At 43.4% G+C, this 15,833-nt stretch overlaps 1 protein-coding gene across 1 annotated transcript; it reads right to left on the bottom strand.

Moving 5' to 3' along the window:
• Positions 1–1,497: 1,497 nt before the first annotated feature.
• On the bottom strand, positions 1,498–4,279 carry LOC121546844 (calcitonin gene-related peptide-like). Its single transcript, XM_041858090.1, has 4 exons — positions 4,223–4,279; positions 3,781–3,876; positions 3,159–3,293; positions 1,498–2,112 (listed from the first exon to the last, which is right to left on the bottom strand). The coding sequence occupies exons 2-4, from the start codon at positions 3,858–3,860 to the stop codon at positions 1,938–1,940; spliced, it is 390 nt and encodes a 129-aa protein (XP_041714024.1). The 5' UTR covers positions 3,861–3,876; positions 4,223–4,279; the 3' UTR covers positions 1,498–1,937.
• Between the last annotated feature and the right edge of the window lie 11,554 nt (positions 4,280–15,833).

The raw sequence follows: 15,833 nt of genomic DNA on the forward strand, positions 1-15,833 counted from the left end.
CATTATTCTTAGTACTATTTATTTACTTTTTTTTAAATAGTCGTATTGTTCTTTAGTCGTAGTGTTCAAAGTTTAAATTTGTGTTGCTGTTCCTGTCCATTAGTGTTCTGTATTTTTTCATGTTCTATGTTTTGTGTGTACCCCAGGAAGAATAGCTGCTGCTTCTTCAACAGCTAATGGAGATCTGAATAAAAATCATAAATCAATATCTGTATTGTTTACAAGGTTGAAGGCCTTGATGTTTTCATTATATTACGAACCCTTAAAAAACATGTCTATGTGATGCAATGCTTATAAGGTCTGCAGTGCACTTCTGAAACTGAGCTTTCTGTTTCAATATAATAATACAACATATCCAAAAGTCTTTCAGGGTAATAGTTCTCAGTCAATGGCAATTCTCAACTTGAATTGCATGTATATTAAATGGCCATTGAGGCAAATTAACAAAGATGGCCTGAAAAGCAAAGGTTGTACTTGGCATCTCTGTACTTTTTAATCATGCAGACACTTATGGTTATATTTGACAAACGAATGCTCAACCTGTGGTGCCTGAAGGTGCTATTGCCACACTGAATTGGTTATTTCACTCATACTCTGTCCCTCCCTGCCGTGATATTGATGTATTTTATTCATTTCTGGACCTCATACCTATTTATGAAAATGTTATGAGCTGTTCGGAAGGGCCTATTCTTTTTCTTATGGAGTGCTATTAAAATACATGTCCAACTTGCTGTTAGCAGCAAGCAATGGTCTCTAAATGGAAGGAATATGGTGATGTGGTGTGAGAGATGGCAGCCTGCTTGACTGCCGAGCTGGCTGGCTGGTATGAGAGAGAGAGAGAGAGAGAGAGAGAGAGAGAGAGAGAGAGAGAGAGAGAGAGAGAGAGAGAGAGAGAGAGAGTATAATGGAGTAGTTCAAAGTGTCATCTGTGGTATTGTCACAGATAGACAACTCTCATCAGCAATCAGTATTGCAATGCATCAACAACATCTCCATCGATGTGAATTACCCCTGTCTAATTGACTACTCTTGATGTACATTATCCTAGAGGTAGGCTATATGCGTGTTATTCATATGAAGAGCTTGACACACCTCTGACCCCTATCACACAGTGTCAGCCATGTTTGGGGGCTTAATGGCTGGTCTGTGTATGGCATCATCAGCTAAATTAACCTCTGTGCTATTTTTGGATATCCTCTCATGTCTGGGTTAAAAAGCAGCGGAATACAGGTGTAATTTTCTGCTCCCATTGGGAATGGTATTAATCAAACACAGGTTAATATAGTGCATCACACCTCCCTCCAATAACTGAAATTACATATATCTGTTGAGTAACTCATGTATTATACTGTATGCCTGTGTGTATAATATGTATGCCTCTTTGAGTCTACATGTTGCCTTTCATTTATAAGTATTCACAAGCATAATAGTTTGTTCATGATAAGTTAATGCTTTATTTCAGATAAAAAAGAGCTCAACATTGCATCTGCATGACTGAAACTATTAATGATGTGCAGTGAAACCAACCATAATTCTTTCAACTTTATTACAAAAAACAACAAACCTACACAACAGACAAACAGAAGGACAAAACTTGTATTTTATATGCCTTATGCACCCGTTTACTTTTTTTTTTTTTACATTACATTTTATTCACATGCCATTGTGGGGTTACTGTTGAGTTGAACCAGTTAGGCTCACAGAACAGAGACTAGTATCTCAGCCTCTAGTCTGATTTGTGTAACAAATCCTTCTGTATTATTATTCCATACCAAAAGGCACTGTTTTTTTCTGAAGTTTATAAAAGAACCAAAAACTAAAGTTAATGATACATAACCATCATTGTTGTTTTGAAAAGTATACATTGGCCTTTACATGGTGGTGTGGTCATTTCAGCTGAGCATATCCTACATCAGTGGGCTTGAACCCATGCATCACTAGAGAGGCAGATAGCTGGGAGGCTGCAGTAGATCCCGTTTCCCATAGGTGCTGGAGCCTACGTTGGTGGGGGTGTACACCGTGCCGAAGGTGTTGCTGGAGCGGGTCAGGAAGTCGGCCAGTCGCTGCGTCACACAGGTAGCCGTGTTGCACTTCCTTTTCTCTATGTGGTGGCTGATGGGATATAGGAGGACGGCAATCAATTAATCCAATATGTCAAACAAATTTTGCATTACTTATCTAAACATTTATAGAGTGGTTTAGATCAGGAAAATTTAGCAAAGTTATTGGCCTACCAGACATACTGTAGGTAAGTGGATAAAAATAGCCACCATAACAATAGCCATAACATGATACTAATATGATAATATCACTACTGCAGCTACTAGTAACAATAATAGTAATAGCAATAAACTATTATTATTATTAAGATCACTATTATTTTATTTAATTTATAATATTTGAATCACTATCAATTGAAATATTAGGTGATTTTTCCTCCTAATATTTCAGCTTAGTTCAATTCTGATCCACATGAATCTTCACTGTAACAAATAATTATTTAGTTACTGGTTCCACAGCCTTTTGTTTTGTTTACTCAACTTTCAGTCAAAGTGTTACCTGAACTTACATTTTTTAGTTGGCTCAAACTGAGCTCCAACTTGAAAAAACGTAGGCAAAAATTTGGTTAGGGACACCCACACACACAGGGCTTTTAACATACAATGTTTTTAACCTATATATTTCACACATATTGACATACATGATGGCATTGTGAATGTTCATTTATACATAGTGGTGTAGCAGGAAGATAGGAATGCCGTGAACCAAGAGGTTGTGAGTTCAAATCCCAGGTGAGGACATGTTGAATAATAATTACTGTATAAAATAACATGCACACATGTTTATGTCAATGTGTGTCAAATATGTAGGTTGAAAACATTGTATGTAAAAGCACTATTTGAATGTGTGGGTGTCCCTAACCTAGATTTTTCTTAAGTTGGAGCTAATTTTGGGCCAACTAAAAATGTTCAGTTCAGATAATATTTCAGCATATTTTGACTGACGAGTTGAGTAAATTAAATAAAGGCTGTGGATCAATTTACTAAACAATAATGAGTTGATTTTTTTTACTGTGTTTTGTCCACAAAATTATCAACATTTGCACATCAACAAATCTATAATTGAGGTGCAACTTATATAATAAGGCGCAACCTTACCTGTTGACAGATGTGAGCCCTCTCTGCAGCCTCGTGCCAATGAGGCCGAGGAAGGGGTTGGAGACGATCCCGGGCACGAGCCAGCCTTCTCTGTCCGGGAGCGCGCTTTCCTGCTTGCTAGATGAGGTGAAGTACCTGAATCAGGATGAGGAAAGAGCCAAACCGTCACTCCGACCGGTGACTGATGCCCACTTCAAAACACCAGCTCAATTCTCAAGGGCGCAATGGAGTGGCCACTAGTCCCCCTCCAGTGCGCACTTGATCACTTTTACGCGATCCACATATTCCTGTCTCTGCCTTGGCAAGACAAAACCCGACCTCTCGGATGTCACGATTGCAATGGATATTCATCTCAACGATCTCATCAATGTCATTAGCCAATTGTAGAGTTAGACTACCCACATCGTTAATTGATTTCTTACGGTTCAAGATGGATGTGCCAAATTACGCACAGCTTAAAACCGGTGCTATATCAGTTGAGTGATTAATTCACCTGCGAAATTAAACCCGCTTCCCAGTGACAGTTGAACTTTGGGCGACACTGCACGACACTTGTAATTGTACATCACAGAAGTGGCACTCAGAAATAACGGAAATAACTGATGCAGCTTTGCGCTCTCACCTGTTGCTTGGGGCGGTGGCGACAACGCGCAGCAGCACGAGAGGCACCAGAAGGAACACGGGCAGCTTCAGGTAATACATCGTACACGCGGGATCCCTGCATGAAAACAAAAGATGGAAAGTCAATAATCACACACGCCATCGAATTACACGAGTAGAGGGATACACATGCCTGTGAATACTGGAACCTGCACCCATCAAATATGTTCAGTGTATGCTACTAGAACACTTTAGACTAGAATGACAGCAGAAACAGTAAAAGCTCTGTAGTCTAGAGAACCATGCAAACCAAAGACCACCAAACAGACAAGCCACACAACAGCCTACCCTCAACACCACAGGGAAAAGAGAGAAAAAGACTTGGGATAGTATAATGTATAATGGTGTCCTGGTCTCCAACTCTCTCAGTTCAAATATGCATCCTAATGGTCTGGTTAACTCACCCTTAGTAGTTAAACCCAATCGCCAGTGGTTCCAAAGACAGACACGGCTACTGTCAGTGGTTTCTCAGACTGTCACACACACACACGTTCACACAGATATAGGCTTCACCGTCAACCACTTGTGACATCACCCCCTCCAAATATAGTCCTGCGTTTCCATTATCAGGGATGAGGTTCACTTAAAGAAACTCGAATCCACAGCAAGAGTCACCTACTCCACACATACGTCATCATCTTCGTCATTCTCATTATCAGCGTCATCGGTTTGCTGTAGTTGGACTGGCCTGCTGTAAACTCACTGTGGGAGACAACACAGCCGGGGCGGAAACCACACATTCTTTTTACATCAAAATATTACATTAAGTTCTTAGTGCACAAAGTTAGACTGTGTGTTTTTAGATACCTCCAATAATGGAGGTAACCTCTTGGCAAAATGATGGGATAACAACTAGAATATTGCGGATAAAGGAGATAACATCTACAATATTGCGGATAATGGGTTCAGGAACTAGGTTTCACCCCCAGTTCATTTTCAAATGTATTTACTGGTGAGTTTATGGAGATTTCTTTAAGAATTAGTATGTACTATCAATACCTCATCATGTCACCCACTTCTCCTCCATCCCACTACCTAGTCTCCAGTACCTAGACCACACGCTCCACAACTCACTCATCTGGTTAGAGGGGAATGATTTAAGAGATTAAATTAAGGTAGTAGGAAAAAGGAAATTCCACAGTAACTATACTGAACAAAAATATAAACGCAACATGTGAAGTGTTGGTCCCATGTTTCATGAGCTGAAATAAAAGATCCCAGAAATGTTCCATAAGCACAAAAAACGTACTTCTCTCAAGTTTTTGGTGCACAAATTTGTTTACATCCTTGTTAGCATTTCTCCTTTGCCAAGATAATCAATCCACCTGACAGGTGTGGCATATCAAGAAGCTGATTAAACAGCATTATCATTATACAGGTGCACCTTGGGCTGAGGACAATGAAAAGCCACTCTAAAATATGCAGTTTTGTCACACAACACAATGCCACAGACGTCTCAAGTTTTTAGGGAGTGTGCAATTGGCATGCTGAGTGCAGGAATGTCCACCAGAGCTGTTGCCAGATAATTGAATTTTAATTTCTCTACCATATACCTCCTCCAACGTAATTTTAAAGAATTTGACAGTACGTCCAACCGGCCTCACAACCGCAGACCATGTGTACCCACTCCAGCCCAGGACCTCCACATCCGGCTTCTTCACCTGTGGGATCGTCTGAGACCAGCCACCCGGACAGCTGATGAAACTGAGGAGTATTTCTGTCTGTAATTAAGCCCTTTTTTGGGGAAAAACTCATTCTGATTGGCTCCCCAATGTGTGGGCCTATGCCCTCCCAGGCCCTGCCCAGTCATGTGAAATCCATAGATTAGGGCCTATTGAATTCATTTAATTGACTGATTTCCTTAAATGAACTGTAACTCAGTAAAACCATTGAAATGTTTGCATGTTGCGTTAATTTTTTTGTTCAGTATAGTTCAAGTCAAACTCCATGGAAGTTGCTATCATGACTGGCTCTGAGGTTGTTTGTGCTCAGACACACCCTGATTACTCAGAGTCCTCTCCTCAGAGACTCTGCCTACACCACCACCGACATGCCCCATAGGGGTTCTGCAGACAGAGACAGACAGAGACAGGCTCCTAGTTAGGTGCAGAGTTTTACCCACAGGCCTGAGTTAGGCGAGAGGTGACTGACGCCCACCTGTGGTTTAGCTAGGCCTGCTGGATGCAGGATTCTCCCCCAGTCTCCCCAGTGATCCTCAACCACACACACACACCCCATTCATGGAAGTGTTTGGCCCAAAACTGTTCTACCATGATGTACTTATATTTATATAATTCTAAAGTTCCATGAGATAATATGATTTCACACTCAGAAAATGTTATATTACATATGTTTTATTATAAGATAATGCATCATGGTTATTGTGAGACGTTTCTAATGCCTAATGAATGAAAAGGAGACTGTTGAGAGTGTTACTGATGATCTGGTGAATTGAAAGATGGTGAAAGGGTGTGTTAAGGAGATTGGAAAAGGAGAGAAAGAGGTGGTGAAGGAGTCTGGGGTGTGAACGAGTAGGAGGTGGAGAGACAACGATGACAGAGCAAAGAGAGAAAATACATGTATTATAACATTTTATGAGTCTATCAAAGTTGTGATGAGCTAACAATATGGCGTTCATACTTAGTTCTTGACACAAGAACTGAGGAAAGAGACAGGCATGCAAACATGAAAAAGGACACCAGGCACATTCTGAATGTCTCATGTAACAATTAGTCTTTGGCCAAATAAAGATGTGTGAGGCTCTTTTTGATAAAATATTATGACAGACATGACCACATCAGCTCTGTGCTGTCACCAAGTGGTGACTAAAGTTCATTACAGTAATAGCTGTAATCATAATAATAATAATAATAATGGAAATACCTGAAAACAAGAGCGGAAAACAAGAACACCAACTCCTTAAAACAACAGTTGTTGAGACAAATAACCTTTAACCTAGCAGATGGTTATTGTTAAAAGTAGTGCTGCACTAGACAAATGTAATTTGAGATGCACCCTTAGAAAATGGATAGAGCTGGGTCGAAGAACTCGGAACGCACCACAGGAACCACAGTGATCCAATCACTATGGAGACGACCATGGAACTCTCCAGCAGGGTCCTCTTAGATGGAACCTCTCGTGGGAATCTTGAGTGGTTCTTAAGTTCTTAACAGAGTGCAGCGCCAACCAAACAGTCTGTTTTACCCTGCTTATAGAGCCCGATGGCTGGGTGTTTTTCAAGCTCCACACCATCAGCTGACTCCTGGTCTCTCTGGAGCTTCCTCTTGATCAGCAGGATGACAAGGCCCAGTAGCACGTAGGCACATGCATCCAGAGCCAGCACCACACCTAAGAGTGAAAGAGAGAGACTCCATTTGGGCTGATCTGTGACCCGCTAGCCAGCCTGGTCTCATAGACTAGACGTAACATAGTAAATGTAAATCCGGGGACCGGGACACTACGATTTTGTATTATATGTTACGTTTGTTATGGCTACATAAGACAGGTGGTTACTTAAGGCAAAAACGAAAGCAGGGTGGATGGATTGGCATATAACGCGAACGTCTAACAACCCAAAGGTTGCGAGTTCGAATCCCATCACGGCCAACTTTAGCATTTTAGCTAACTAGCAATTTTTTAACTACTTACTTATTTTTAACAAATTTTGCAGCTACTTAGCATGTTAGCTAACCCTTCCCCTAACCCTAACCTCAACCATTTGAGCTAATCCTTCCCCTAACCCTAACCTTAACCATTTAACCTAACTCCTAAACTTAACCCTAACCTTAACCCTAAACCCTAACCCCTAGCCTAGCTAATGTTAGCCAGCTAGCTAACGTTAGCCACCTAGCTAGAATTCTTATCATACGTTTTGCAAATTCATAACATCCAGTATAATATGAATTGTAATTCGTAACATATTATACAAAATGGGTGATGGACATTTACAAATTAATACATACCATACAAATAATAACATATCATACTAAGTGGAGTGTCTCTGATTTACATACAGAATAATACGAAATGCTCTGAGACCAGGTTGAGCTAGCACCTCCCCCGGTAAGAGGGGAATAAGGCAACCTCAGATTACACACACGGATGAAAGGGACATGGAAAGTTAGTGGAATGGTAGTGGTTCTGTAATGGACAGAAAACAGGGTTAATGAATATACACAATAATAATAATATGGACACTCAATCACTATGGTATTTTTTATTGGTACATTTACAAATAGATTTGAAACTTTTATCTCATTATGGTAAGTGGTGAAATAAGTATAGCCAGTTATAATTGTAATGGCTTAGCAGATATTAAAAAAGAAGAACAATATTTACAATATTTACATGGCTCAAAGAGTTTCAAATATACTTCTCCCATGAGCAAAGAAACTCAAAAGGGGTGATGATATTAATTGACAGTAATTTCGATCCGAATGTGCAAATTGTCCAAACAGATCCGCAAGGTAGATGGATGATTTTAAATATGTTATTGGACCATAAACAGATATGGCTCATTAACCTTTACGGACCAAATAATGATGATCCACACTTCTTTGACAATATACAGTGGGGAGAACAAGTATTTGATACACTGCCGATTTTGCAGGTTTTCCTACTTACAAAACATGTAGAGGTCTGTAATTTTTATCCAAAAATCCAAAAATCCAGAAAATCACATTGTATGATTTTTAAGTAATTAATTTGCATTTTATTGCATGACATAAGTATTTGATACATCAGAAAAGCAGAACTTAATATTTGGTACAGAAACCTTTGTTTGCAATTACAGAGATCATACGTTTCCTGTAGGTCTTGACCAGGTTGGCACACACTGCAGCAGGGATTTTGGCCCACTCCTCCATACAGACCTTCTCCACATCCTTCAGGTTTCGGGGCTGTCGCTGGGCAATACGGACTTTCAGCTCCCTTCAAAGATTATCTATTGGGTTCAGGTCTGGAGACTGGCTAGGCCACTCCAGGACCTTGAGATGCTTCTTACGGAGCCACTCCTTAGTTGCCCTGGCTGTGTGTTTCGGGTCGTTGTCATGCTGGAAGACCCAGCCACGACTCATCTTCAATGCTCTTACTGAGGGAAGGAGGTTGTTGGCCAAGATCTCGCGATACATGGCCCCATCCATCCTCCCCTCACTACGGTGCAGTCGTCCTGTCCCCTTTGCAGAAAAGCATCCCCAAAGAATGATGTTTCCACCTCCATGCTTCACGGTTGGGATGGTGTTCTTGGGGTTGTACTCATCCTTCTTCTTCCTCCAAACACAGCGAGTGGAGTTTAGACCAAAAAGCTCTATTTTTGTCTCATCAGACCACATTACCTTCTCCCATTCCTCCTCTGGATCATCCAGATGGTCATTGGCAAACTTCAGACGGGCCTGGACATGCCCTGGCTTGAGCAGGGGGACCTTGCGTGCGCTGCAGGATTTTAATCCATGACGGCGTAGTGTGTTACTAATGGTTTTCTTTGAGACTGTGGTCCCAGCTCTCTTCAGGTCATTGACCAGGTCCTGCCGTGTAGTTCTGGGCTGATCCCTCACCTTCCTCATGATCATTGATGCCCCATGAGGTGAGATCTTGCATGGAGCCCCAGACCGAGGGTGATTGACCGTCATCTTGAACTTCTTCCATTTTCTAATAATTGCGCCAACAGTTGTTGCCTTCTCACCAAGCTGCTTGCCTATTGTCCTGTAGCCCATCCCAGCCTTGTGCAGGTCTACAATTTTATCCCTGATGTCCTTACACAGCTCTCTGGTCTTGGCCATTGTGGAGAGGTTGGAGTCTGTTTGATTGAGTGTGTGGACAGGTGTCTTTTATACAGGTAACGAGTTCAAACAGGTGCAGTTAATACAGGTAATGAGTGGAGAACAGGAGGGCTTCTTAAAGAAAAACTAACAGGTCTGTGAGAGCCGGAATTCTTACTGGTTGGTAGGTGATCAAATATTTATGTCATTCAATAAAATGCAAATTAATTACTTAAAAATCATACAATGTGATTTTCTGGATTTTTGTTTTAGATTCCATCTCTCGAAAACGACAACTGGTCAAAATAACAAAAAAGATGCAGTGTTGTCAGACCTCGAATAATGCAACGAAAATAAGTTCATGTTCATTTTTAAACAACACAATACTAATGTTTTAACTCAGGAAGAGTTCAGAAATCAACATTCGGTGGAATAACCCTGATTTTCAATCACAGCTTTCATGCGTCTTGGCATGCTCTCCACCAGTCTTTGACATTGATGTTGGGTGACTTTATGCCACTCCTGGCGCAAAAATTGACCAGGTGAGTCGAGGTGAGTAGTCATGCTGTACTTCGCTCCGCAGGTAATATGACACATTACATTACAATGGAACGATTTGATTAGTGTAATGTTAGCTAGCTACATAGTTGTATTTGTATCAAAGATAAAGGTGTAGTATAGAGAAACTATCGAGGTTAGCTAGCCAGCTACATTCGTTCGCAGCGACGCCGTTTTTCAAACAAAGTCAACACCGCAGCCATTGCTAGCTAGCCAACACTACCAGCTAGCAGTACTGTAGCAACTAAATACAATATCCTTTTAGCCAGCTACATTCGTTCGCAGCGACGCCGTTTTTCAAACAAAGTCAACACCGCAGCCATTGCTAGCTAGCCAACGCTACCAGCTAGCAGTACTGTAGCAACTAAATACAATATAATTTTAGCCAGCTACATTCGTTCGCAGCGATGCCGTTTTTCAAACAAAGTCAACACAGCAGCCATTGCTAGCTAGCAGTACTGTAGCAACTAAATACAATATAATTTTTGCCAGCTACATTCGTTCGCAGCGACGCCGTTTTTCAAACAAAGTCAACACCACAGCCATTGGTAGCTAGCCAACACTACCAGCTAGCAGTACTGTAGCAGCTAAATACAATATAATTTTAGTCAATGAGTATTTTGCAACATAAAGCTTCCCTTTCTGAACATTCGAGATGTGTAGTCCACTTGTGTAGCTAGCATGACTGACTTTGTGCTAGCTAGCCAACGTTTAATTATTGCTGCGTTATGAAAGGAACTAGACACGGACACGAATTATCTGTTTAGTGTGTTAACACACTATTGGTAGTTTGTTGTAACCAAGTATTGGTGCTAAACCGTGTGTTATTGGATGCTAGCATGCTAGTTAGCTATGGCGTCATAGGATACGGTGCCCTGGGCGGTTTTTCATGGAAGAATACTGTACCAAGTTAGCTAGCTGAATAAAGTAAGTTAGTCTATTCCTAGAAACATTGAACCGCTGTAGTTTACAACAATTATAATTTCTAAAGTGGAAGTTGGGAGAGTTATATTTGGGAGTTGTGGTGAGGGAGGCCCCGCTCTCTCCTTTCCCAGATGTTTAGTTCATTTCATTCCGATCTCCTCTGCATTATTGTAGCCATTTGCTGCAGCCTGTCAACTATGCCTCTGCCTATCCCTGTTCTCTCCTCTCCGCACAGGCTACACAAACACCTCACACCGCGTGGCTGCTGCCTCTCTAACCTGGTGGTCCCTGCACGCAACACCCACCTGGAGTTCCAGGTCTCAGGCAGCCTCTGGAACTGCAGTTCTGCTGCCAACAAGGCAGACTTCATCCCAGCCTATGCTACCCTCCAGTCCCTCGACTTCTTGGCGCTGACGGAAACATGGATTACCACTGAAAACACTGCTACTCCTACTGCTCTCTCCTCGTCTGACCATGTGTTCTCGCATACCCCGAGAGCATCTGGTCAGCGGGGTGGTGGCACAGGAATCCTCATCTCTCCCAAGTGGACATTCTAAATTTTTCCCCTAACCCATCTGTCTATCTCCTCATTTGAATTCCATGCTGTCACAGTCACTAGCCCATTTAAGCTTAATATCCTTGTCATCTATCGCCCTCCAGGTTCCCTTGGAGAGTTCATCAATGAGCTTGACGCCTTGATAAGTTCCTTTCCTGAGGATGGCTCACCCCTCACAGTTCTGGGGGATTTCAACCTCCCTACGTCTACATTTGACTCATCTCTCTCTGCCTCCTTCTTTCCACTCCTCTCCTCTTTTGACCTCACCCTCTCACCGTCCCCCCCTACTCACAAGGCAGGCAATACGCTTGACCTCATCTTTACTAGATGCTGTTCTTCTACTAATCTCACTGCAACTCCCCTCCATGTCTCCGACCACTACTTTGTATCCTTTTCTCTCTCGCTCTCCTCCAACACTACTCACTCTGCCCCTACACAGATGGTAATGCGCCGCCGCAACCTTCGCTCTCTCTCTCCCACTACTCTCTCCTCTTCCATCCTATCATCTCTTCCCTCCGCTCAATCCTTCTCCCTCCAATCTCCTGATTCTGCCTCCTCAACCCTCCTCTCCTCCCTTTCTGCATCCTTTGACTCTCTATGTCCCCTATCCTCCCGGCCGGCTCGGTCCTCCCCTCCAGCTCCGTGGCTTGATGACTCATTGCGAGCTCACAGAACAGAGCTCCGGGCAGCTGAGCGAAAATGGAAGAAAACTAGACTCCCTGCGGACCTGGCATCTTTTCACTCCCTCCTCTCTACATTTTCTTCATCTGTTTCTGCTGCTAAGGCCACTTTCTACCACTCTAAATTCCAAGCATCTGCCTCTAACCCTAGGAAGCTCTTTGCCACATTCTCCTCCCTGCTGAATCCTCCTCCCCCCTCCCCCCTCCTCCCTCTCTGTGGATGACTTCGTCAACCACTTTGAAAAGAAGGTTGACGACATCCGATCCTCGTTTGTTAAGACAAATGACACTGCTGGTCCTGCTCACACTGCCCTATCCTATGCTTTGACTTCTTTCTCCCCTCTCTCTCCAGATAAAATCTTGCGACTTGTGACTGCAGGCCGCCCAACAACCTGCCCGCTTGACCCTATCCCCTCCTCTCTTCTCCAGACCATCTCCGGTGACCTTCTCCCCTACCTCACCTCGCTGATCAACTCATCCTTGACCGCTGGCTATGTCCCTTCCGTCTTCAAGAGAGCAAGAGTTGCACCCCTTCTCAAAAAACCAACACTCGATCCCTCTGATGTCAACAACTACAGACCAGTATCCCTTCTTTATTTTCTTTCCAAAACTATTGAGCGTGCCGTCTTTAGCCAACTCTCTTGCTATCTCTCTCAGAATGACCTTCTTGATCCAAACCAGTCAGGTTTCAAGACTGGTCATTCAACTGAGACTGCTCTTCTCTGTGTCACGGAGGCTCTCCGCACTGCTAAAGCTAACTCTCTCTCCTCTGCTCTTGTCCTTCTAGACCTGTCTGCTGCCTTTGATACTGTGAACCATCAGATCCTCCTCTCCACCCTCTCCGAGCTGGTCATCTCCGGCGCGGCTCACTCTTGGATTGCGTCCTACCTGACCGGTCGCTCCTACCAAGTGGCGTGGGGAGAAGCTGTCTCCGCACCACATGCTCTCACCACTGGTGTCCCCCAGGGCTCAGTTCTAGGCCCTCTCCTATTCTCGCTATACACCAAGTCACTTGGCTCTGTCATATCCTCACATGGCCTCTCCTATCATTGCTACGCTGACGATACACAACTAATCTTCTCCTTTCCCCCTTCTGATAACCAGGTGGCGAATCGCATCTCTGCATGTCTGGCAGACATATCAGTATGGATGACGGATCACCACCTCAAGCTGAACCTTGGCAAGACGGAGCTGCTCTTCCTCCCGGGGAAGGACTGCCCGTTCCATGATCTCGCCATCACGGTTGACAACTCCGTTGTGTCCTCCTCCCAGAGTGCGAAGAGCCTTGGCGTGACCCTGGACAACACCCTGTCGTTCTCCGCTAACATCAAGGCGGTGACCCGATCCTGTAGGTTCATGCTCTACATCTTCGGAGAGTACGACCCTGCCTTACACAGGAAGCGGCACAGGTCCTAATCCAGGCACTTGTCATCTCCCGTCTGGATTACTGCAACTCGCTGTTGGCTGGGTTCCCTGCCTGTGCCATTAAACCCCTACAACTCATCCAGAATGCCGCAGCCCGTCTGGTGTTCAACCTTCCCAAGTTCTCTCACGTCACCCCGCTCCTCCGCACACTCCACTGGCTTCCAGTTGAAGCTTGCATCTGTTACAAGACCATGGTGCTTGCCTATGGAGCTGTGAGGGGAACGGCACCTCCGTACCTTCAGGCTCTGATCAGTCCCTACACCCAAACGAGGGCATTGCGTTCATCCACCTCTGGCCTGCTGGCTCCCTTCCTCTGCGGAAGCATGGTTCCCGCTCAGCCCAGTCAAAACTGTTCGCTGCTCTGGCACCCCAATGGTGGAACAAGCTCCCTCACGACGCCAGGACAGCGGAGTCACTCACCACCTTCCGGAGACATTTGAAACCCCACCTCTTTAAGGAATACCTGGGATAGGATAAAGTAATCCTTCTATCCCCCCCGCCACTGGCTATAAGGTGAATGCACCAATTTGTAAGTCGCTCTGGATAAGAGCGTCTGCTAAATGACGTAAATGTAAATGATGTAAATGTAAAAATTCAAGCAGCTCGGCTTTGTTTGATGGCTTGTGACCATCCATCTTCCTCTTGATCACATTCCAGAAGTTGGCCATGACAGGGTCTTAATCTGGTGGTCCTCCATCCACACCTTGATGGACCTGGCTGTGTGGCATGGCGCATTGTCCTGTTGGAAAAACCAATCCTCAGAGTTGGGGAACAAAGTCAGAGCAAAAGGAAGCAAGTTTTCTTCCAGGACAACCTTGTACGTGGCTTGATTAATGCGTTCTTCACAAAGACAAATCTGCCCGATTCCAGCCTTGCTGAATCACCACCAGATCATCACCGATCCTCCACCAAATTTCACAGTGGGTGCGAGACACTGTGGCTTGTAGGCCTCTCCAGGTCTTTGTCTAACCATTAGACGACCAGGTGTTGGGCAAAGCTGCAAATTGGACTCATCAGAGAAGATGACCTTACTCCAGTCCTCTACGGTCCAATCCTTATGGTCTTTTGCAAACCTCAACCTGGATCTTCTTTGCTTATCATTGATGAAGGGCTTTTTTCTAGCTTTGCACGACTTCAGCCCTGCCCCTAGGAGCCTGTTTCAAACCGTCCTCGTGCACTTCACCCCAGCTGCCGTTTGCCATTCTTTTTGTAGGTCACTTGATGTCATCCAACGGTTGTTGAGTGACATTCGAATGAGTTGGCGGTCCTCCCGGTCAGTAGAGATTTGTTTTCGCCCTCTGCCGGTCTGTAGCTTTGTTGTCCCCAATGTCTGCTGCTTGACCTTGTTCTTATGAAATTTTAAATATGGAAGCAACCTGACGCTCACTGTATCCCTCTGCCAGTAAAGCCAGAATTGAACCCTTATTTTCCTCACTCAAAACTTTCCTTTTCAACTCTTTTGGCATGGTCAATAGTTATTTTTTGATTAATATTGTTTTGAGGTACTATTAGCACTGTTTTTGCCATCCAGCTGGTCCTATTGCAAGAGGACAGTGATGACCACAGCAGTGGTTTTTATACTTTTCCTCGTTAAATAAGATTTGGTTCATGTGATCACCTAATCAGTACCTAATTCAGTAGAATGAGGTGTGCCTGTGATGGAATTCAACAGACACTGGAATGGAATGGCTGTCATACATGTAGAGATGCTGATTTAAGAAAAATGTGCAGTGGTCTCTTAATATTTTCCACAGCTGTATATATATATATATATATATATATATATATATATATATATATATATATATATATATATATATATATATTTGTGAGAAAAAAATAACATATGGGGGATTGGAAGTGATGCAGACAATTACATTGACGGAAGTTACAATCTATCTGCAGTATTAAAGCTTACAAAAAAAACGAATTGCATTCTAAACTGAAGCCCATGAGTACTTGATTATTGTAGTCAAATGTGTCAGGTCAGGGTCCTGAGGACTGGAGTTGCCCATCCCTGATATAGATGCTCAGTTTGCACGCATCAAGGGATGTGGTGACAGTGGAGACAAGGTAACACACATAGACAGCTTTGTCCTTTTAGAAGGTTGTCATA

The sequence above is a fragment of the Coregonus clupeaformis genome, unplaced genomic scaffold, assembly GCF_020615455.1.
Source record: "Coregonus clupeaformis isolate EN_2021a unplaced genomic scaffold, ASM2061545v1 scaf0013, whole genome shotgun sequence".
In the NCBI taxonomy this organism is placed as follows: domain Eukaryota; kingdom Metazoa; phylum Chordata; class Actinopteri; order Salmoniformes; family Salmonidae; genus Coregonus; species Coregonus clupeaformis.

What these genes read in the sequence shown, in the direction of transcription:
- LOC121546844 (XM_041858090.1), bottom strand. Translation starts at nt 3,860, where the DNA reads ATGTATTACCTGAAGCTGCCCGTGTTCCTTCTGGTGCCTCTCGTGCTG. An exon ending in GCCACCGCCCCAAGCAACAG is followed by an intron (nt 3,294 to 3,780) that starts GTGAGAGCGCAA and finishes ATCCTGATTCAG; the next exon opens with GTACTTCACCTCATCTAGCA. An exon ending in GGGCTCACATCTGTCAACAG is followed by an intron (nt 2,113 to 3,158) that starts GTAAGGTTGCGC and finishes ATATCCCATCAG; the next exon opens with CCACCACATAGAGAAAAGGA.